The sequence below is a fragment of the Pecten maximus genome, chromosome 2 (assembly GCF_902652985.1).
Source record: "Pecten maximus chromosome 2, xPecMax1.1, whole genome shotgun sequence".
NCBI lineage: Eukaryota > Metazoa > Mollusca > Bivalvia > Pectinida > Pectinidae > Pecten > Pecten maximus.
Window position 1 is genome coordinate 43,751,932 of NC_047016.1, and position 24,040 is coordinate 43,775,971.

General features: G+C 35.3%; 2 protein-coding genes and 1 long non-coding RNA gene across 4 annotated transcripts; 1 reads left to right on the plus strand and 2 right to left on the minus strand.

The window, feature by feature from the left end:
- Positions 1-229: 229 nt before the first annotated feature.
- Positions 230-8,119, minus strand: LOC117343254 (mucin-5AC-like). Its single transcript, XM_033905600.1, has 8 exons — positions 7,983-8,119; positions 5,320-5,816; positions 4,783-4,842; positions 4,388-4,482; positions 3,950-4,074; positions 1,276-1,772; positions 739-798; positions 230-438 (listed from the first exon to the last, which is right to left on the minus strand). Exons 1-8 carry the CDS (start codon positions 8,117-8,119, stop codon positions 230-232), a joined length of 1,680 nt encoding a protein of 559 aa, XP_033761491.1.
- Positions 8,120-11,714: 3,595 nt separating this feature from the next.
- On the plus strand, positions 11,715-15,300 carry LOC117322184. 2 transcript variants are annotated; one of them, XR_004531483.1, is made up of 4 exons: positions 11,715-12,514; positions 14,032-14,168; positions 14,587-14,670; positions 15,196-15,300. It is a non-coding gene; the product is annotated as an uncharacterized LOC117322184 (long non-coding RNA). The 2 variants fall into 2 exon arrangements; XR_004531484.1 differs by lacking the exon at positions 11,715-12,514 and adding an exon at positions 12,762-12,860.
- Positions 15,301-15,650: 350 nt separating this feature from the next.
- On the minus strand, positions 15,651-16,364 carry LOC117343262 (uncharacterized protein F54H12.2-like). Its single transcript, XM_033905610.1, has one exon. The coding sequence runs from the start codon at positions 16,362-16,364 to the stop codon at positions 15,651-15,653; it is 714 nt and encodes a 237-aa protein (XP_033761501.1).
- Between the last annotated feature and the right edge of the window lie 7,676 nt (positions 16,365-24,040).

The following is a 24,040-nucleotide window of genomic DNA, read 5'->3' on the forward strand; positions in this document are numbered from 1 at the left end:
ATCAGTGTAATCCTTTTCAATTTTACTTCTAAAATTGAATAACCAGTAATGGTTTGCATAAGATTGTTAGGAATGTTAGGATTAAATTATCAAAAACAAATGAAAGTTAATATTTCCATCATTAGACTGGAAATGTAATGGTATATGTCTATAAAAACAATTTATAGAAAATAAGCATTATAATTTAGAAAAGAAAATAACTTTGTGATAGTTTTATATATGCGACTTTCTAAGATAGTTTCTTCTTTTGTGTGTGCCTCCTGTAGGGGCTGAAGTCAAAGAGGCTGTCTTCCGACCCTCTCAACAATTCCCCTATAGGGTCGGTCCTTAATAGTCCACCTACAGGCTCTACAGGACTAGTCCCTGATGGAGTGGGTTCAGCCATTGGTGGCACCTGGATGGTTGATATTTCCTGCAATGCCATGCCATGATCATGCTCTGAAATCATAAAACATCCATCATATTATATCATGAACAAAATTTAAATCAAATTATTTTATTAAATAAAATACTGTTCTTACAGATAAACTGTGCCATTGTATTCATGCTATATATTATGATACCTTAATTCCGAGGTCTTAAATTGTACGGTTGACGCCTCCTTGGTCTTAAATTATACTCAGGCCTGTGCTCTATCCTCGGGTTTTGTATCTCTTCTTGAAGGGGTGGAATATTAATTATATGTATGAGAAATGCTATTACTATATCTGAAAATGAAAAAAAAATATATGTAGTTACCTCGTTGCATCCTCCATCTACAGATGTAGCAGGCTGATAGGCCAAGTATCACTATTACAACTAAAAGTAAAAATTAAAGTCAATGTTTCACTGATTGATAATATAAAGAAATTAAAGAAATTATAAATGATTTCTTTTTTCAGAATAAAGATTTCAAGAAAAATTGTTACAATAATTTGTTTACAAATATAAACTAGAAATGTGTCTGATATAAAAGTGCTCACAAATACTGTAAGGAGAAAAAAAAATGATTAAGATAGTGCAGCTGCCGGAACTCGAACCCTTAACCATCTAAAGCACAACGTTCTACCATTAAGCTAAAGGATAATTCCTTACAAATCACACTTGTAAAGCGGCCTAATAAATGTACATCTTCTACAATTCTATATATATGCATTAGAGTTTTTTCACACTGAAAGTGGTAACATCAGGAAGTTGACACATACTAAACAAATATAATAGTGACAGCTTTGCTAGAGCTTACACTAAAATACTATACAAACTATAAAAAGTCATCTTACTATAATTAAAACTTACACAAAATCAAAGGTAAAATCAGTGCCAAATGTAGATTGGAGGATGGTACAAGGTCAGTGGTAGAGTTAGTGGTGAGGCTAGTGGTAGGGTTAGAGTTAGACTGGAAGGTAGGGTTAGTGTAAGGGTTGGAGATAGGCTGAGAGGTAGGGTTAGAGGAGGGCTGAGAGGTAGGGTTTGAGGAAGGTTTAGAGGTAGGCTGAGAGGTGGGGTTAGCAGGATTGGTAGGGTTAGAGATAGGCTGAGAGGTAGGGTTAGAGGAAGGGTTAGAGGTAGGCTGAGAGGTGGGGTTAGCAGGATTGGTAGGGTTAGAGATAGGCTGAGAGGTAGGGTTAGAGGAAGGGTTAGAGGTAGGCTGAGAGGCGAAGGTTAGCAGGATTGGTAGGGTTAGAGATAGGCTGAGAGGTTGGGTTAGTAGGATTGGCAGGGTTAGAGGGTAGTTGGGAGGCAGGCTGGAAGATGGACAGATGTTGTGAGTCGGGTGTTGTTGTTGTTGAGATCTAATAAGAATAAAAAAAAACTACATTACTATAACATGTATACCAATTCATACAGTTACAATCTAATTACATTATCAAATGGAAATTCGCTCACAAATTATATGTCTTAATAAAGTTAATGATTATAATAAGGGTTTCACTTTGTTTTCTTTTCATTCTGTCAGAGTTCTATCAACTTTCTTTAAAATAGACATTCCAGTTGTTATTCCTATCATATATATATCAATCACTAACAATAGTGTCTAAAGTTTGATTGTAACGCTTTAAGATTGATATATCAAAACATTCTTACACAAATCTGGATCTTGTTGAAAAATATCTTCACGACAGGGTCAATTATGAGGTTGGTACAATCGACATCAGCCCCAAAGAAGACAATCTTCCGCAGTCTTTTCTGCACATCAACCCTTAGTTTATATGTCGACCTCCAACCAGAGATTCTCATCACAGGATAAGGACATTGACGCTCTATAACAAGAACACTTTTATTAAAAGGTGATGTCACATTCAGTTGATGCTACTTTTACATATAGATCTAACATGAATCAATAATTCGAACGAATATTCATTAATTGTTATCCATACACATTGCTTGCCTTGTAATATGTTTAAAGCTATCAATAGATGGAGATTGTTTTAATATATTCCTCATGTTAATAGGCTTATATAAGCTTATACACGTGTATCCTGACACAGGGGCATGTATAGATTTTTATGATAAATACCGATAACCGAGTTAGATCATCAAAGTCGATTAAGTCAATTTAAGTGTAGGATTGTTATTACTTACGAAGGGTGAGCGAAGATCCATTAGGCAACTCGGGTAACCTACACAAATTATGTGTGATGTGGCATTCATCAACGATGTCACCATTAACTGAAGCAAAAGCTGCACATGTGAGAAACAGCAGGTACACTACGGTGATCGCCATTGTTTTTTCCTAATTGAGTCTAATGCGCATGCCCTGGGCTAGGAAGGGAAACAACACTTATGCAAAGTTATGCAATGTGGAATATTATCATATGACGCTTTCAAATTTTACGATAGTATATGCTATAATCTTACATTATCAGAGTTGCTAATTTAAATAATAAAATTAAGATATTTTAATTTAGAACCACAATTAAAACTTTAAACATAATTTGATTTACTTTAAGTAAAAATGATATTGTTGAATTTTGAAATATGATTCCCATTATACTCATATACCGTGAATACATTGTTGTTATTTTTAACACCATCAGTAGTCTAGCAACATATTTAAAATTTCAAATCTAACTCTGGATGAGCGCTCTATCCAATGAAATTTTGTCAGACTACGCCCTAACCGTTGCTTAAAACTAACCGTCAACCTAAAAAACGCGCACTTTCAACGAACATCTCAGTTTGAAATTACTAAAATGGAAATGTATGGAAAGGTTGCAGTAGTACTAAATCAGAGAGGTTGGAAGTTAGAAGCAAGATTGACTCCAAAAGTGAAGGTAAAATGTTATTTTATTGATTTAATATAATTATTATCTATAACATTTTTAAATTAATAATATTTAATACATTTACCATTTAACCTGTAAAACAATTTTATATTTTTTATTAGTCGCATGTTATTATGATAGTTTTATATTTATATTACTATATATTTATAATTATAAGTTTATGATTTTTTTTTACATATTTATAAATGGATTAATTTGAATTACTTTCTCCTATTTAGTATTTAAATCATAAATTTAAATCTATAATTTACCTATCTGCAAGCATGTACAACTCTTACTTAAATCGATATGAACAATGCTACTTTTCCATAGGTTGATGTGACTAAATTCACCAATGGAAATGGTGAAAAGTATATTCACATAAACAGGAACGGGAATACCATAAGCCTTCATTACGAGGAATATGAGGAATTATGCCATGTCAAAGTGGCATTAGATCGACAACTATCGCATCTAGACATGGTAATTATAATTCTAATAGTAGAAACTTAATTATCTGAATTATGTTCTTTTGTTTACATTGATGCATATTTTATACACAATATATACATGTTATATACATTCTATCTCTAGCCTCTACCAGAGATACCTGAACCGATCGTTGTACCGGCTGCTGCGGCAACTGCACAACCTATTCATATTGTATCGACTTCGCCTACTAGTACTTCAACACAAGAGCTTACAGGATCACCGACGTGTACATCGTTGTCGACGTATACACCTTTAGTACCCGTGGAGACATCCCATCACGGAGACACCCTGCCGCCATACTATCCACGTTTAAACTTGGAAAGAGGTCCACCACCGCCTTATCAGGCATCACAACGTCACCATCCGTACAATAAACAGTAAATGTTTAATTCTACCTATACGGTATGTAGGACTATTTAACCTTATCACTTGATTTCTAAGAAGGATTTTTAATTGTTTTAACAAAAAACAATTGTTTTTAGAATCATTAGGTTCGACATACCGTATAGAAAGAATAAAAACCAAAATGTATCCTATTAAATGTATAATCGATAGAAGGGGACGCTTACTCTATAAGGATTTAGAATATATACCTACACATTTATCTACAATAAGACTCGTATAGGGTCGGTCCTTAATAGTCCACCTACAGGCTCTACAGGACTAGTCCCTGATGGAGTGGGTTCAGCCATTGGTGGCACCTGGATGGTTGATATTTCCTGCAATGCCATGCCATGATCATGCTCTGAAATCATAAAACATCCATCATATTATATCATGAACAAAATTTAAATCAAATTATTTTATTAAATAAAATACTGTTCTTACAGATAAACTGTGCCATTGTATTCATGCTATATATTATGATACCTTAATTCCGAGGTCTTAAATTGTACGGTTGACGCCTCCTTGGTCTTAAATTATACTCAGGCCTGTGCTCTATCCTCGGGTTTTGTATCTCTTCTTGAAGGGGTGGAATATTAATTATATGTATGAGAAATGCTATTACTATATCTGAAAATGAAAAAAAAATATATGTAGTTACCTCGTTGCATCCTCCATCTACAGATGTAGCAGGCTGATAGGCCAAGTATCACTATTACAACTAAAAGTAAAAATTAAAGTCAATGTTTCACTGATTGATAATATAAAGAAATTAAAGAAATTATAAATGATTTCTTTTTTCAGAATAAAGATTTCAAGAAAAATTGTTACAATAATTTGTTTACAAATATAAACTAGAAATGTGTCTGATATAAAAGTGCTCACAAATACTGTAAGGAGAAAAAAAAATGATTAAGATAGTGCAGCTGCCGGAACTCGAACCCTTAACCATCTAAAGCACAACGTTCTACCATTAAGCTAAAGGATAATTCCTTACAAATCACACTTGTAAAGCGGCCTAATAAATGTACATCTTCTACAATTCTATATATATGCATTAGAGTTTTTTCACACTGAAAGTGGTAACATCAGGAAGTTGACACATACTAAACAAATATAATAGTGACAGCTTTGCTAGAGCTTACACTAAAATACTATACAAACTATAAAAAGTCATCTTACTATAATTAAAACTTACACAAAATCAAAGGTAAAATCAGTGCCAAATGTAGATTGGAGGATGGTACAAGGTCAGTGGTAGAGTTAGTGGTGAGGCTAGTGGTAGGGTTAGAGTTAGACTGGAAGGTAGGGTTAGTGTAAGGGTTGGAGATAGGCTGAGAGGTAGGGTTAGAGGAGGGCTGAGAGGTAGGGTTTGAGGAAGGTTTAGAGGTAGGCTGAGAGGTGGGGTTAGCAGGATTGATAGGGTTAGAGATAGGCTGAGAGGTAGGGTTAGAGGAAGGGTTAGAGGTAGGCTGAGAGGTGGGGTTAGCAGGATTGATAGGGTTAGAGATAGGCTGAGAGGTAGGGTTAGAGGAAGGGTTAGAGGTAGGCTGAGAGGCGAAGGTTAGCAGGATTGGTAGGGTTAGAGATAGGCTGAGAGGTTGGGTTAGTAGGATTGGCAGGGTTAGAGGGTAGTTGGGAGGCAGGCTGGAAGATGGACAGATGTTGTGAGTCGGGTGTTGTTGTTGTTGAGATCTAATAAGAATAAAAAAAAACTGCATTACTATAACATGTATACCAATTCATACAGTTACAATCTAATTACATTATCAAATGGAAATTCGCTCACAAATTATATGTCTTAATAAAGTTAATGATTATAATAAGGGTTTCACTTTGTTTTCTTTTCATTCTGTCAGAGTTCTATCAACTTTCTTTAAAATAGACATTCCAGTTGTTATTCCTATCATATATATATCAATCACTAACAATAGTGTCTAAAGTTTGATTGTAACGCTTTAAGATTGATATATCAAAACATTCTTACACAAATCTGGATCTTGTTGAAAAATATCTTCACGACAGGGTCAATTATGAGGTTGGTACAATCGACATCAGCCCCAAAGAAGACAATCTTCCGCAGTCAACCCTTAGTTTATATGTCGACCTCCAACCAGAGATTCTCATCACAGGATAAGGCCATTGACGCTCTATAATAAGAACACTTTTATTGAAAGGTGATGTCACATTCAGTTGATGCTACTTTTACATATAGATCTAGCATGAATCAATAATTCGAACGAATATTCATTAATTGTTATCCATACACATTGCTTGCCTTGTAATATGTTTAAAGCTATCAATAGATGGAGATTGTTTTAATATATTCCTCATGTTAATAGGCTTATATAAGCTTATACACGTGTATCCTGACACAGGGGCATGTATAGATTTTTATGATAAATACCGATAACCGAGTTAGATCATCAAAGTCGATTAAGTCAATTTAAGTGTAAGATTGTTATTACTTACGAAGGGTGAGCGAAGATCCATTAGGCAACTCGGGTAACCTACACAAATTATGTGTGATGTGGCATTCATCAACGATGTCACCATTAACTGAAGCAAAAGCTGCACATGTGAGAAACAGCAGGTACACTACGGTGATCGCCATTGTTTTTTCCTAATTGAGTCTAATGCGCATGCCCTGGGCTAAGAAGGGAAACAACACTTATGCAAAGTTATGCAATGTGGAATATTATCATATGACGCTTTCAAATTTTTACGATAGTATATGCTATAATCTTACATTATCAGAGTTGCTAATTTAAATAATAAAATTAAGATATTTTAATTTAGAACCACAATTAAAACTTTAAACATAATTTGAATTACTTTAAGTAAAAATGATATTGTTGAATTATGAAATATGATGCCCATTATACTCATATACCGTGAATACATTGTTGTTATTTTTAACACCATCAGTAGTCTAGCAACATATTTAAAATTTCAAATCTAACTCTGGATGAGCGCTCTATCCAATGAAATTTTGTCAGACTACGCCCTAACCGTTGCTTAAAACTAACCGTCAACCAAAAAAACGCGCACTTTCAACGAACATCTCAGTTTGAAATTACTAAAATGGAAATATATGGAAAGGTTGCAGTAGTACTAAATCAGAGAGGTTGGAAGTTAGAAGCAAGATTGACTCCAAAAGTGAAGGTAAAATGTTATTTTATTGATTTAATATAATTATTATCTATAACATTTTTAAATTAATAATATTTAATACATTTACCATTTAACCTGTAAAACAATTTTACATTTTTATTAGTCGCATGTTATTATGATAGTTTTATATAATTATATTACTATATATTTATAATTATAAGTTTATGATTTTTTTTTACATATTTATAAATGGATTAATTTGAATTACTTTCTCCTATTTAGTATTTAAATCATAAATTTAAATCTATAATTTACCTATCTGCAAGCATGTACAACTCTTACTTAAATCGATATGAACAATGCTACTTTTCCATAGGTTGATGTGACTAAATTCACCAATGGAAATGGTGAAAAGTATATTCACATAAACAGGAACGGGAATACCATAAGCCTTCATTACGAGGAATATGAGGAATTATGCCATGTCAAAGTGGCATTAGATCGACAACTATCGCATCTAGACATGGTAATTATAATTCTAATAGTAGAAACTTAATTATCTGAATTATGTTCTTTTGTTTACATTGATGCATATTTTATACACAATATATACATGTTATATACATTCTATCTCTAGCCTCTACCAGAGATACCTGAACCGATCGTTGTACCGGCTGCTGCGGCAACTGCACAACCTATTCATATTGTATCGACTTCGCCTACTAGTACTTCAACACAAGAGCTTACAGGATCACCGACGTGTACATCGTTGTCGACGTATACACCTTTAGTACCCGTGGAGACATCCCATCACGGAGACACCCTGCCGCCATACTATCCACGTTTAAACTTGGAAAGAGGTCCACCACCGCCTTATCAGGCATCACAACGTCACCATCCGTACAATAAACAGTAAATGTTTAATTCTACCTATACGGTATGTAGGACTATTTAACCTTATCACTTGATTTCTAAGAATAATTTTTAATTGTTTTAACAAAAAACAATTGTTTTTAGAATCATTAGGTTCGACATACCGTATAGAAAGAATAAAAACCAAAATGTATCCTATTAAATGTATAATCGATAGAAGGGGACGCTTACTCTATAAGGATTTAGAATATATACCTACACATTTATCTACAATAAGACTCGTATTCGGAAACAGTAGTACAAATATACATCAAAGGTATATTTTCAAAATGCTAATTAAAGCAATCAAATTTAAGTATCCAGAATTTAGAAACGAACCATTGTTTTACTTAGATACAATCATTAGTTTGAAAAGGAGGAGGGTTTCAGGAATTGTATCGAACTATATTCGTAGATATCCTATGTACATCTTTGTAGAAGGCAATATTTTGTAAATACATTGAAGATTCTGACTATCTAATGGATATAGTTAACAGTCGAGATAATTGATAAAACAAACACAAATAATATGGGTTAAATGGGTGGTTTTTATTATAATACAAATAAATATATACATTTCTCAAATTTCTAACTAAGATGTATGCTGAAATCGTGTCGACGATGTAAGGGAAGTAACTCTTGCATTAATATTTCGACTTTTCGATAAGTTGTATCAAAAGAGCTTACATTTCGACATTTAGCAAGCTTTTAACTCTAAGATGTACAACAAATAGTTTTAAAGTTTATGTTTTCACATTTCAACATGTAACTATAGATGTATAACAAATAATTTAAACAGTTTATATTTCGACATTTCGATAAACGTTTAATTAGATGTATATGCAACTTTAGCTTTTAAAGTCTAAGATGTACATCAAATAATTAAAAAAGTTATATTTCGACAAGCATTTTAATTAGATGTGTATACAGCTTTATAATCTATACTACAAAATTAAATTACGATATGTATTGAAAATTTTAATCAATGTTTGTCTTGTTTTATCCTATAATGACCGTGTGCCCACGTTTCACCGTTTTGTCTTACATAGCGTTTATCATCAAAACTACAGAGACCAACCTTTCTGAATGTGTATACGTGTAGGTGATGCTTATCACTTCTTATTGAATTCATATCGCACATTATTGTTCGAGATTTAAACAAACATTCTAAATACATATCGTGACGTAAGTCGTGCACGATTGTGCTTTTATCGATACCTTTTGCTACTTGTTTAGATTCTTGTAATCTGTCAGAGCTGCTATCGTAAGCAAATGAATACATTTTAGGTCTCAGTCCAACAAATTCCTGTAAAATCCTCCCACCTAGTGCATCTTTAAACTTTCCTGGAGTTTTTTTGTTTGTGATGTCATAGATGGGATGTTCGATAGGATAATTGGATAGATCAAACAGATGTTTGTCTTGTTGTAATATTTCATACAAATCTGATACATCCGCTATTTCATACATCAAACTATCAGTATCTGTCATTAACAAACGTATGTTCTCATATCTAGACAGCATATGGTTGTAGTGGAAATCGTACATGATACATTTAGAAAGATCTAAAATACATTGACCCACGTATACTGGCTTGTTTAGTATTAATTTAATTCTACTGTTTTCTATTCCAACTAAATCCTCGTTGAATATTTTAAATCTTTGAAATGATGGTTTTGCTACATACTTCTTCATTTTTTTCCGTGTGGGATAGTTTTATATCAACTCTATTTCGGACGTTCTCCATGGTTTTACCAAAGACTGAATTGTTCATTAACTTAAAGAAATCTTTTTCAAATTCTGAGGTTGTTTCCCTTCTTTTTTGACTGTTAAAATCTATATACTTCTTCAATCATGGATGTTGTCTAAACTGTAAAATTCTATGAGTCTTTGTCAGTTTCATACCTAGTTCTAAGTAAAGCTGTATATTTCTATAATGGCAGATATATTTTGTCTTGTTTTCTAACGTTGGTATGAGCTTTGATGTGGCAACACGTCCACACAGTTTGCCATCAGTATGTTCGAGGTTAGGATGTAATTCTTTCCATAATTCTTTGCTAAGGGGAGATAACATTTCATCAGAAATTACTTTAGTTTCTGGCGCGAGTGGGTAGTCTGAATGGAGATCGTGCAATTCTGCCGGATATTCCAAGTCTACTTCTAAGACATAACCTATATCTCCATCTATAGGTATGCTTTGAACATTGAAATGTTCCACATCGTCAACCCACTGAAAATCCCCCATAGGTAGCGGTTCAGCCATGGCCTTACCGTACAGATTGTTACAATCTGTATAGATGATGTATTTGTTAGGTTTTGAGGAATCAAACGTTTCTGGTACATAGGGATTGTTAGCCTTTGAGTATTTGTTTGATATCATAGACACACCACCTCGTACCCCACTCTCAAAAAATAAATACATGTCCGGTTCTGTCAGTAGTTCTAAACTTACTCCGGTCATTTTGAGAGCGGCACTCCATGCAAGTCCGGGGCTTGTATAAAAATGAGCTGGATCTAGCTTGTAATAGTTCAAGCACATGGTTCTAAAATTTTCAAATACATCCGCCAAGAGTAGAACGTCCGTCTTTAAATAGAGATCGTGATATTCACCCGAAATTCTTCATTTGTAATATATTCCAAACATTCTGCCCATGCTCATAATCTTCAACCGCAATGTTTGATTTGCTTAGTTGACTGTAAAATGCAGACTTTGGAGGTAAAGATGTTTCACTAAATCTACATGCGTTGTTTACATATTCATAAGGGTAAACCTCCTTTCTCAAGAGAAGGTGAGCATGCTCCACAGAGAATTCGTTAGCTAAATGTTTAAATGGTGCTAAACCTTGCTGAGCTAGATTGTTGACTAGTGATTCTAGACTCTGAGACATAAATTGAAAAGAATCTATAAAACGTAGGTTTTCCAAACTGAAGGAACTGTATTTCTCCATGTTATTAGGAATACAGTTGATATCCTGATCTTTAAATAAACCTATACTTTCGCAGAGTATGTGACCGTCGAACCCTTTTAGATTGTGGAACACGACAGGGATAAATGAGGGGTGCTGAAAATTGAGATTACAACCTTGACAGCTGGCACCTCTATATTTACCTGTCAAATGACAGTGATCTCTGACTATAGTGACATTTTTGTAAAAATGCAATCACATATATGACATTTTGTGCTATTTTGAAACTCTTGCTCATTCTCTGGAGACATTACTAAAGGTTCTACATGCTTTAAAATGCTCATGATTTCCTTTTCTTCCTTTACTATACTTTCCAGAAACGTTTTACTCACATTCGGTCCGCGATAAATAACGGGAGATTTTGTATACTTTTCGTCTATGCTGACGACTTGATATCCAAACCCGCAGGGTTCAAATTTTGTATTTCGAGTTGTACTCGAAGTTTTCGGATTGGGTAAACATGTATCAATTCTCTGAGCAAAAGTTTCAAAATCTGCATATATAACAAATGGAACTTTCAACTGTTATGCAAAATTGTCAAACTCTAGTATATTTTCACCTTCTTCTGGAAGTTTTACATGTTGCGGGTCGTGTTTTGAACATTGTTCAATGTGATTTTCTAAAAGGTCATTTCTGGTAAACCCTTGAAGACAATAATGACAAAAATAGGTCTTATGATGTGTCTTTTTTGTTCTAGATAAAAACGTATCTACGTTACTAATGAGACAATAATGACTTTTCTCACCCAGTTTTAAATACAATAAATTTACATGGTGACATACTTGCCGCAATTTCGTAACATACATTGGGAAAATATCCTTATCCTCATATCGAAACACATTCACAGAAATATCATTTTGTCTTTCAAACTTTTCTATCTGTGATATCTTTACGGGAAAAAGAATTCCAGACATGTCCAGTTCGCGTTCGTATGGTAAGTAATTAGTCACCCGTTCTGGAATCTCGGAGGTTGGGTGGAGATGGGCCAAGATGGACCATAGAAAGCACTTTTCATCTTGGTTGATGATGTTGATAACACTGGCATGATGAAATGTTGCAGGCGTCGGTAAGTATGAAGAACCACTCAATGGTGAGTAGTTAGCGGTACTTATTTCCAGTTTTACTATTTTTTTAAGTCTCCAGTTTGATCCCTCCCTCAAGTACTCTTGAAAAGATACAAACATTTTCTGGTAGGCTTCATTTAAATTATGAAGAGAAAAAGTTTCACTTGGTAAAAATGTATAATTTTTACTTCGAAAATGAGGAAAGGATTGCTGTTTGTTTCCTTCTTTATCCTCCTTTCCAAGTTCTACTTGAATACAAACATACCATTTAATTCCTCGTAGGGAACGACACTGTTCTGTGATGTGTTCTGCTACTTCATCCCTCGTATTGCTAAAAAAGTGAGTAAATCGGCATCATCACTGTCATTAGGGTAAATGGATCTAACATTGGCAGATCCATTTAAGCTGCTTCCGTCTGAAAACTGATGTGTACTTGTAGGTGGTGTGATTGGTCGAGTCGTCGGAGACTGCATGCGAGATGGTTTAGGTGTGGGAGATGGTACGTGAGAAGGTCCAGGTGTGGGAGACTGTACGTGAGAGGATCCAGGTGTGGGAGGCTGATCGTGAGAGGGTCCAGCTACGGGAGATGGCACGTGAGAGGACCTAGATATAGGAGGTCGCACGTGTAAATTTTCTGGTGATGATATGTGATCCTTTGATGGTTGAATGTTACCACCATCTTGAGGTAAGCTATGATGTTTCTTCAAAACATGTTTTTTCGAATGGTCAGTCCTTGTAAAAGAAACCTTACAGTGTGGACATGGGAATGCTCTTTCATGTCCCGCCAAGTGTCTCTTGTAGTTGTCTGATCTTCTTATACTTTTACCACAGATGTGACAAACGTAACTTTCAGATTCGGCTAATCGTAGTTTTTTGGAAGGTGGTTGATTTTCTTTATCTTCTCCAAGTGCATTCTTAAGTTTTCGCAATTGTTCTGCCACAACATCGTCGGGATAATGTCGCAATAGCTGCTCAATCGAAGGTAGTTCAGCCATGACAGTCGATTACACTATGAGCTTATCTTGTTGAAGGGCGTATTTATATACATTGTGGAATGTGTAGAGGGATAATGTAGTATTGGAGGGCAAATCGGGAAAACATTCCGCAGATGACGACCGTAAAAAATAACCACGCTTGACAGATTCTTTGATGTCTAAAGGAATGTGGAGAGGATAAATTCAGCGGGTAGCGAAATTATACAAGTTTGGAGGGAAAAACCGAACATAACTAGACTTTAAACGATAACCACTTACGCTTGACAGATTCCTTGTTATGTAAATTCTTCATAAAATGTTTTGATGTGTCCTCTACGGCCAATTTCCCTCCTTTTTGTTCCTCCTCGGGTTTTAAATTATTAATGTCTTCGGTTTCACTTTCAGACTTATCAGCTTTTTGTGCTTGATTTGTGAGATTTTTGGATATGTTGTTTTTATCAACTTTTTGCGTTTGATTTGTGAGATTTTTGGACGTGTCGTTTTCATCAGATTTCTTTATATGATCTTTTTCATCACCTCCGATTAATGTGTCATATTTACTTTTTGTCATCAGGATGAGTACTCTTGCCATTGTTGATAGTTGTTGATGAATATTGGTAAAACTTTAATGATGGTTAACAATCTCCTTCTTTGTTGCGGTGTTATATTTTCAGCTAACACTTTTCGAATGGCGAGTTTATGTTTGGATACATTCTTTTTATCCTTATCTGACATCGAAACGTTACCCATGACTGTATTATATATTATCTCCGTCAATAATTTTAATTGATCTCTGCTAAGTGTGTTTATAATGGTTGCTTGTTGATGGCGTGGTGCCGATATTAAAAAATCAAGAAAATATTTCATTTTTTTGATTCGTAGATGATTGGGTCCTCTCCTGGTAATATCCGAGTGCGAAGTGGTGGCAGTTCTGTCGGACCATCTATAATATTCAATTGTGGACTGTGTGGGCTAACATCAACAAAAAGATATCCATATCTTTTGGACACGGCAGAAAGGTAACTCTGTCTAAAATATGCCAGCCGCCTGGGAAACATTTGTCTCCCCAATGTCTCTATTTGCGCCTGATCTCCGTTCCTTTTTGGTAGACATTTTGAACCAGAAATATAATCGATGCGTTCTTGTGATGTGAGCCTATACAAAAGATTTTCATGAGTTGTACAGAGTTAGATCCTTCTATCAAGCAATCGTCTAGTACTATTATCTTATGTTCATCAGTAGTAGAAGTCCACTCCTCAAACTGTGTTTCGTCAAGTATTCCCTTGACGAATGTGATTTCTTTGATATTACGTTTTAACTCATCAAACATGGGTTGCCATGTATCGTAACAAATCATAATCTTTGCTACTGGTTGGCTAAACGATTGATCGGCATGTTCTAACATTTGTTTCATCAAAAAAGTCTTTCCACTTCCAGAGCTACCTGCTAGCTGTATCGTTGCAGGGCAGACAATTGGAATCAGACTGGTCTGTGACATGGTTCAAGAATGAATGAAAGCATGTGAGTGAAGTATAGATACTTTATTCATATTCTGAACAACATGATTGGTATCTATCGTCAGTTTGAAAGCAAAATGGAAAAGAATTATTGATGTAATCATATACAAAGTCATCGTTACGGATATAATTATCGCTAAATACATTGACGATAGCACTAAGAGAGATATTTATACATCTATTGAGTAAATAAAACAAACAGTATTGTCCACACACGTTAGATCTGGCACTCTATAATCGTGTTACGTTGAAAGATGTGCAGTTTTGAAGCATGAAGTATTGCGGTGATTGACCATAGCTGTCAAAAAATTCCCTTTTCGTTGCAGATTCCATATAATATGCCACCAAATGTTGTCCGGGTTGATGACTTTCATCGGTATTGACAATAAATCCTGTAGGAAATCGTTTTGCATGTATTGGTGTGTTATTACGTGCATAAACATCTATATTCAGATTTTTCATGACGGGGTCACAATCGATGACGCCACGAACTTGATTGGTGTTCAAGGTTTTAAAATGTCTCTTGCAGCGTTTATTTCAAAATAGCCCGGATATTCAGCATAGACAATGCAGCTGATGGTTTTGGATAGTGCACTTTCAAATGTAACCTCCACTCTGACGTTTCCTGGTTTTAGCAAGGTAAGATATTGACTCCCCTGAAATATGGGTTCTAAGTTAAATGTGTATAAGGAAAAGCCGCTTGAAATGTTCTGTCTATCGATATATAATCCATGGTTGAATAACTATTGTCCTGTTGTTTTAAACATGTTCCTTAACACGGGAATGGTAGTCTGGCCTGTGGTGGCATTGTAGTCCAGTTTTAAGATGTGACCACCCACTGGTAATCCGTCTACATAGAGACCGATGGATGTTACATTGAATGTTTGGAAGAACCATGGGTTTTGACTGTATGCTCCTGTAATAGCGGTTGCGTCAACAAAGCCGACGGTGACAAAATTTGGTCTCATTCCTTGAAATATGTTGTCAAACGTAAAACTGGTCCCTCCGGCAGCGAGTGACATGTTTCAGTACACTTTCTGTATATGGATATTTTGCTGTAGTTGTAGCTAAGGCTTGACTCTGGGCATAGATGACAGCAGCGTTAACTTTTACTTTAGCAATGCGTAGCCTTATATCTTCAAACTCAATCTTATAGTTAGGATTTTGTGTACCAGACAGTAGGCAAAACTCAGGCTTTGATCTGTACATCTTTACATTAACATTTACTTGATTGAGTAGATATCTATCCATTCTAAATAGATCGTGAAATATAGGGCCTTCCAAATCGACAACTTTACCACCTTCAAATAACTCAGTTCTTTCCAGTAAAGCTAAAATATTTCCAGTCCTCACGTCTGTATCATCCAATTCTCCATTGGTATCTTTACACCATAACTGCGTTGCTAACTGTAATACTTTAGCATCCTTTCCATACTTCAGTAATGTTTGAATATATGCCTTGTATGCATAATTAGTCGTTGTAGACACTACAGTTCTTCCCTGTAATGTGACATCTACTTGTGAAAACAGGGCAGGTAACAATAAATTGACGGGTCCTACTTCTTCTGTAGAGCTTATGGCCGATCCGTCACCCTTTTTTATCTTTATTTTAGCATAAACTAAAGAATTTTTCATGTCAATGTATTCCATACCATTTTGACCGGAGACGTCAAATTCCATAGGCGAATCGCCAGACATCTGCGATATCGGTAGTACATCTTGATAGTAAACGTTTTCGACAGCCGTCTGTGTAGGTGGTAATTCAAAAAGTTCCAGTTGCGAAGGTTGAGCTTCTCAAAAGAAATCTTTGTTTATTGTAGCCATGATGATAATAAGTCGTTTTTCTTTTGTCTCCCCCTTTTGATAGATTTCTTACGTTTTTGTATGTGCTTACGTTTTGGCTTTTTCTTAGTCTGTTTCGTGGTTTTTAACTTCTTTTGCTTTCTTAAATTATGCTAGATTTTTCTTGACAGTTTTCTCTGAGCGGTCTGCACCCTTCGGCGTTTCCTGTTAGAATGATTTTTTGTCAATTTTCTTTTCCTCTTTAATTCTGTCGTAGCCTGATCTACAATTTGTTGTGATGGTGATATCATGTTGACATCTAGGTTTCGTTTTGGTAAGGCTTTTTCTCCATCGCTGCGATACTTGTCAATGGGAATGATGAATTCGTTAGAGTCACCTGATATACTCCCTCCCCGCTGCGTTACCTCATGTGTCATGTTATCTGTATACGGATTGATCTTACCATCAGTAACCTTTCGATAATACTGCAACCACTTACCCACATTGGGTACGTATAGGTTAGATACATTCATGAGTAAAAAGGGTAGGCTTTGAACTGAAGTGTTATCGTTGCTGGCTTTTTCAAGGATGAAGCTAAGTTCCCGTCACTGCCTTTTATGGATATTTCTATATCTCTAATATCCGATTTCTTTACAGGAACGTACTGAGGTGTATCAAATGTTTGACTCCAGTTTGCAATTTTCTGAGCTTTGACCATGCGAAGTACATTTTCCCTCTGACCGTCAATGATGGATTCTCCAGCAAGATAGCAGTGTATGTATATGTTTTATCTCGTTTTTGTATTACTCGCCATTAGAGAAATGTCTACTAATGCTACATTCCAGTTACCGTTCAGAGTAATGGGTGATTTCAGTTGACATCGAAAATGGTATGGTTTGTTTTCAGGGAAGAAGTCGAGATTCTTGTCACTATTAATTGTTATGTAGTGTGTCATGTTTATCTTCAGTGACGTCTTTGATATCTTTCTCGGGAATCCATTGGTTATATTTGGAGGGCCACCCTTCGAATTGGACAAACCACTCATTCTGACCTCTTTTCTTGCGTTTGCGTATTTTCTTTTCGATAAACCATAATGTTTGTTCGTCTTTATCGACTCGTTGTAATTCTGACTGATAAAAGTTTCCTTTGATAGTGTCCCCTAAAAAGTGTATTAATTGATATAGAGGTATCTCCTGCATTAAAAATCATTTGTGTATTTTGAATATTTCTGAAGACCATTGTTGTTGATAGGCACGTTTAAACAGCTGTTTAGTGTGTGAAATACGAACCAAACTTCCTATTTTGAATGCGTATTTGTTACGTTTAGATAGTTTGTTTGTTTTAAGTCTCTTAGTCTTTCTCTGTTTTTTCCTTAAGTACATATAATTAAACAGGTCTGCTTGGTTGTTGTCATTAACATCTTGTGGGGGTATCCCATTGAGGGAACTGTGTGGTGTGGCATTGTATGAATGTACAAATTTCTGTAATTTATCGATGTAGGTTCTAAGTTTGGTAAAATAGCGGAATATCATGGTCTTAAATGTTCTGTTTACACGCTCCACCATTCCTGAATGTACTTCATTTTGTGTAGTGAAATAATGAATGTCATTTTCGAGGCACCATTTTTTAAACCAACGATTATCATATTCTTTACCTTGGTCAGAATGGACTTTTTTAGGCATTCTTCCCCTCTCGACTATTTTCTTGAAAGCTTCTAATACTTGTTTTCCTGTTTTATTTTTAATAGGTTCTACCCATAGAACGGCTGAAAACATCGATGACCATCAACAAGTACTTCACAACAGAGTTTTGCTTTGACAATGATGTCATGTCGAGTAAATCTGTGTCATATTGCTCAAATGGTTCTCCAACTTCAATGCGTGCACGTTTAAATGAACGTTTAACAGGTTTTTGAAGACTGTAATCGTCAAGACTTTGAATATATCGTCTAATTTTATATAAACCTGGAGAATTGTATCCTTGTGATTTTAGTACTTGATGTACTTTTGTTGGACTTGAGAATGTCCCGCCATTATTAAAAATGTAATAAATGTCATCCACTCTCTGTTTTTCTTCTGGTGTCAACATTATCTGTAACAAATTAATGTGAACATCTATGTCGTTATGATGGTATATGAAATAGAATAACGTTCTTAAATACTTGTTCCTTTACATACAAGAATTTTTTTAACAACCATGCTGACAAACTGTTAACGTTTACATTGAGATAACAAACACAGACTGATGATTAATATATTTAATACATACTCAAGTTGTCGACTCTGAAGTCTCCACATAAATGAACACAAAAAGATAAATGTTATTATATAAACGACTTTCTAACCGATGTATTGATTGAATCATTTCATCAATCTTTATTCTTCGTTGTAGTTCCATATTTCTCCAGTCTGTGGTTAACATATTTAAAATATAACTGTTTCTAGTATCATCCGGAACTTTCCAGCGGCTTACTTCTTCTATAAAATGTTTTACCATGTTAGATGTTTCATGGTATAGGTGATAAGCATATACAAAATTAAATAAAGAGTCCATTTTCTCAATAACTGACTGTGTATCATCCATATTAGTCTAAAACTTTCAGTCTGACGAGGTCTTTCTTCACAAATTTTCAAATTCCTCCACAATCAATTTTAAATTGATAATGTCTATTTTTTCACCAGCTTCAAAATTCTTCCGCTGAAATGTTTTTTCACATATTCTTCACAACGAAATCGTTCATATCCCATCAAATTTTGTAGCATGTGTGAAGGAACACTGGATTGAATGGTGAACTGACACCATAGCTTATCCACTTCTATCCGGTTGACGGTTGACAAGGCTTCATCAAAATACAGATCCACTATGATATCACTATCAAGCATGACACAGTCATGTCCTTCCTTGTTAGCTCGACCCTCCACACATCCTGTGCATACAAACAATCTTGATATGATTGTTTTAACATGTATTGCGTAAGCTAGACAAAGTAAGTTTTTCACAATCCTTTTATAGGCTTTTTCCTCGATTTGATTTCTCATATAGGAATAAAGTCTCTTCTTGGATGTATCCATTATGAACATATTTCTGCACCTATGTGTTCGTTGGATATAAATAACAGTCTTATATAATCACCGTCGATATAGTTGTCTTCTTTCCATAGTCTATCCAATATGTTAACGAGTTCGGCAATATGTTCAATTTTTATTTCTTCACCATTGATGTAAGATCAACCTTCATCTATTAGTGAGTCAATGTCGCATGAGTGAACCTTATAACGTTTACACTCTAAGCAACTACAATGATTATCACCAAAATAAAAATCAATACCTCCCATGTTATGATAATGCCATTTGTAGGTATACATAATCATTCGACCATCTTCTATGTTCGGTTGTGATAGAATCGTTAAATGTCCAGGATCCTAATTGTACACCGCACATAAAACAGGTGACTTTATCACTTTGTCCTGAATAGAAAAATCCGTTTTGAGCGAGCTGATTCGGAGTTTGGATTATTTGTTGTGGCCAGTTTACAAACGTTTGTAGTCGATCCTCACATTTAATCATAGACTGATGTATTGGTCGTATGTGATAATGACGGATACAATTTGTTACAATATCTGACATCTCATTGAAGTAGAGCACAGACACACTGTAAACTTTCCGACAGAAACAGTATCTTCCTAAAATAGTCTCCAGTTATTTGTATTCTCTTTCCATCTTCTCTTAAACAGATCTTTAGCTCACCTTTAACTCTTTTAAAGATGACTTCTTGTGTAATCCCTAGACGGCAGTCTACCTTACTGTGTGATATACTTGTTAGCGTGATGTCCTCCGTGACTATCCGATTGATGATCTCTTGAGCCATTGGTGACGACTTCAAATGCTGGCTCTATTTATGCACTTGATTCTTTAACGCGTTACAACATGTCGTCAGGTTTATTTAAAGATACATTCCTGAAACATTCCTTTCTCACTAGGGGGAATCCGTTTCACTTGTCTGCATTAAGTACCTGTTACAACTTGTTTTTTTTACATCAAGTTTATGTAAAGATACATTCCTAAAACATTCCCTCCCCACTAGGGAGGAATGCCTTACATTCCTAACACATTCCCTCCCCACTAACACATTCCCTCCCCACTTACGAGGGATCGCTATACATTTCATGCATTGTTCTCCCATCTAGGGGGAGGGGATGGGAGGGTGGGGAGGGCTGGGGAGGTGATAGCTGCTAAATCACCCTACTTCAATTAAATTAGTTTTCTTGCATACTTTATTCGGCAAATGTTTTTGTTTTACATTACAATGAAACTAATGTGTATGCATTTGTTTGATTCAAAAATAATAAATGCATATACACATGTAACGTTTCGCCCCCTGCTCCCGTATTTCCAACCCAGTTTATGTTGATAACCTTTATGGTAGAAATACAGAAACAGAAGGAGTTACATAAATTTAGGTTCGCTCCTGTCCAGTATCTTGGAATTGAAATAAGTTGACAAACACGTCAAATACAAATAGTGGTACATTTATTATTATTAAAACGGATAATAGGTCTCTAGGTACAATACATATTTTTGATACTGTTAGCCACTGTCACGTTACTGGTAATATTTTGGGCGTTATGAATACTTAATTATCAATATAAGAAATAGTAGTTGTTGCCCATTTCTAATTCCAGTTACTTCCCTTGGATCGTGAACTATGATCGGCTGATAACTATTGTTTGGTATATGTAATGATTACGTAAGGACTGGTTGGATATCTGTTTCCTTCTTTAACTATATCGTCTGCTTTTGGGAGTATCCCATCATGCATCACGTCAGTCTTGGTTGCGAAGGTAAACAATAACTTCAACAGACCTTTCCAAGCCTCTGATACCCAAAACATCGCTAATAATGATTAGTATATCATTTTTAAATGCGTACCCATCGTTTTGGTGGTACAGAAGACATTCTGTAATGAAAGTGTACTACTGGATCTACACGTCTGTCTGCTCGTAGTGGTCAGAGAAAGTGAGTCGGTTGCTGATGTCTCGGCCGGCTTTTATACTTTCCGCCGGGACTGCATCAGCCAATCAGCGTCGAGCAATGACGTCATCTTCTGGAGTCCGCCAAAGTGTAAACAAACGCGGAATTCACTCACAGAATTTCGCAGAATAACCATGTTTGCGGTGGGTTTACATGCATAACACAATTATAAGTAACTTAATAACATCACGAAGGATCCAGGCATGCTTCGTTTACAATATAAGGTAAGATAATTGGTCTGGAATTGTGTCTGAATCTAAGTTGACGAATCTCGCCATTTTGAACGGCATGCTCAACCGGCAAAGCGTGGTAAGGAAAGTTGTCGGAAATTTCTCTTATGAAATACGTATTTGCGTCGGGCTCAACTCATGTTATGATATATATAGATAATCTACGACTGGTAGACTGTAAATTCGTAACACACATATAGTTTTTATCTGGCTTATAACATGCATTTTCATTGGCTTAAAACTTGATGTTATCAGCCCATAACAAAAATTGACGTTATTGTTTCTTATGTCACTTTTGATCGACTGATACAGCGGCGTAATGGTTTCTAAGAGAAGAGGCCATCAACATTACAGATTTTCCACAGCATTGTGTATATTATTTTTCTAATCAAAAGAATAAACTTCAATACATTTTAATTTTATGAAGCTTAAAAAGTATTCTCATCAGGCTACAAAAACGGAGTGTGCGCTTGTCATAAATCGCGCGGTTTATTCAGAGGACATACTTGTGTGTTTAGGTAAGGGTGTGTGTGTGTGTGTGTGTTTATTTCCATAACATATAACTATGTGGAAGTTACTCCTCATACAAAAATATATAGTAGTTGTTCATAGTTTAAATACGACACTGATACAAAGACGATGTTGCAAATATGGACCTCAAATATACCTCAAACGACTAAATTAGCCAATTTTGCAATGCTCAAAATGGCGCCCCCTACATGGTTACCATGGCAACGGAACACTCGAAATGTTATATTTTATTAATCAGTATACATTTATCTTCAAATATATACAGGACATTAAATGTTTCTTTTGGGGGCAAAATATGGCCCTTATCCTACCTACTCCTTTGGACTACGCCCTGTACGAAATAAAATTGAATTCCCGCCAAAATGGATATTTTCAAAAGCTAATTGGGGAGATTTTAGAAAACTATATGACTCTGTCTCCACTGACAACATACACGACACAAACATAGACACATACAACCACAATCTCACAAAAACACTAGTAGACATCGCAGCACGGTGCATTCCTCGTACATCGGGAAAACCCAAAGACAGAAAACACAACCCAGTTCGAGTGATGGTGACATTTTGCATCTTACTTCATTTTTATTAATGATTGTGTTTTTATTTGGATGACAAACGAGCATGTCCTACACATAATTTTCCTGTAAAACTCAAAGATGTATGTTTGCATTTTTGAAAGATCTTTCAATGCTTCTAAAACGTTCGACGTGGTTTCATTTAACAGCAATATACTGGTTGTACGCTGTATGTTTTTTAACTACACATATGACAGGGTACAATCCCGAACATCATATAATCCAATCTCAATAAAATGTGTGGTTTAAATCCTTTTGGCATTATCAATGTTGCAAACTATATCATGTATGAACGTTTGGGTGTAGATTTCCGGAGAACGGAATAGCGCATTATGTAATTTGGTTCTTAATACTTACTCAAAGCGAAATTTTATTCAGAAACATGTAAGGTTGTGATTCCTTTCATTGTTAAGGACCGAGAATACAAACAAGATATCAGAAACTATAAATTGAACTGTGATATTTTACATAAACTGTAGGCTCTTGACAATTATTCTAATCTGATATTAATGATTCGTGTCATCTGAGATTATATGTGGTTGATAACCCAAATGTTTGTTCAGGTTCTTCATTACTACATCAATTGTACGTACATACGTTGTTATGAATCAGAAAAGGATGCATGTTGTTGATTAAACCTAATTCTAAACATATCTGTTATTTATTTACTGTATCAATAATTAACAGCCATAATGGTTGTTGTTCAACGACGAAATGCTATAAAGGTCTCAAAGATGTGATTGAAGAACCAGATTCTTGGACGCCTACTAAAGATAGAGTTTGTTGTCCGACAGACATATTACAGGCCATCTATAGGCATACCATTTTCAGTGGTAGAGGAAGACCCCAAATAGGATAGAACTGGGTAGAATAATCGAATTCCGGCATGTAACTGTTGATTTTCTTACATTAGTCTCGGTTTTCTTTAACTGCTTTGATTCGAACTTAACATCTAGGAGGTTAGAGGTTGCAGCCACCGAGGCCCATAGGTAGGTATTACACCAAACGAAGGGATAACTCCAGGATAATACCGATAAATAGTGCATTATTGACCATGTACTTGATAATCGTCATTGAGGTTGATCCATAACTAGTGATTTGATTTTATACAAATTTAAAGTAGATGATACAAACCATAAGTTTCTCCACAAAGGGTTAGCCATTGCAACTGGCATAAGGACTAGGCGTTACAATGGTAAACCAAAAACCTAGTCCATATCTCAA

Excerpts from the sequence above, each read along its gene's own strand:
- LOC117343254 (XM_033905600.1), bottom strand. The coding sequence starts at position 8,119 with ATGCCTGATAAGGCGGTGGTGGACCTCTTTCCAAGTTTAAACGTGGAT. Across the intron at positions 4,075-4,387 it reads GGACTAGTCCTGTAGAGCCT|GCGGTGGTGGACCTCTTTCC; the intron begins GTAGGTGGACTA and ends ATGCCTGATAAG. Across the intron at positions 799-1,275 it reads GATTTTACCTTTGATTTTGT|TTGTAATAGTGATACTTGGC; the intron begins GTAAGTTTTAAT and ends TTTTACTTTTAG.
- LOC117343262 (XM_033905610.1), bottom strand. The coding sequence starts at position 16,364 with ATGTCTGGCGATTCGCCTATGGAATTTGACGTCTCCGGTCAAAATGGT.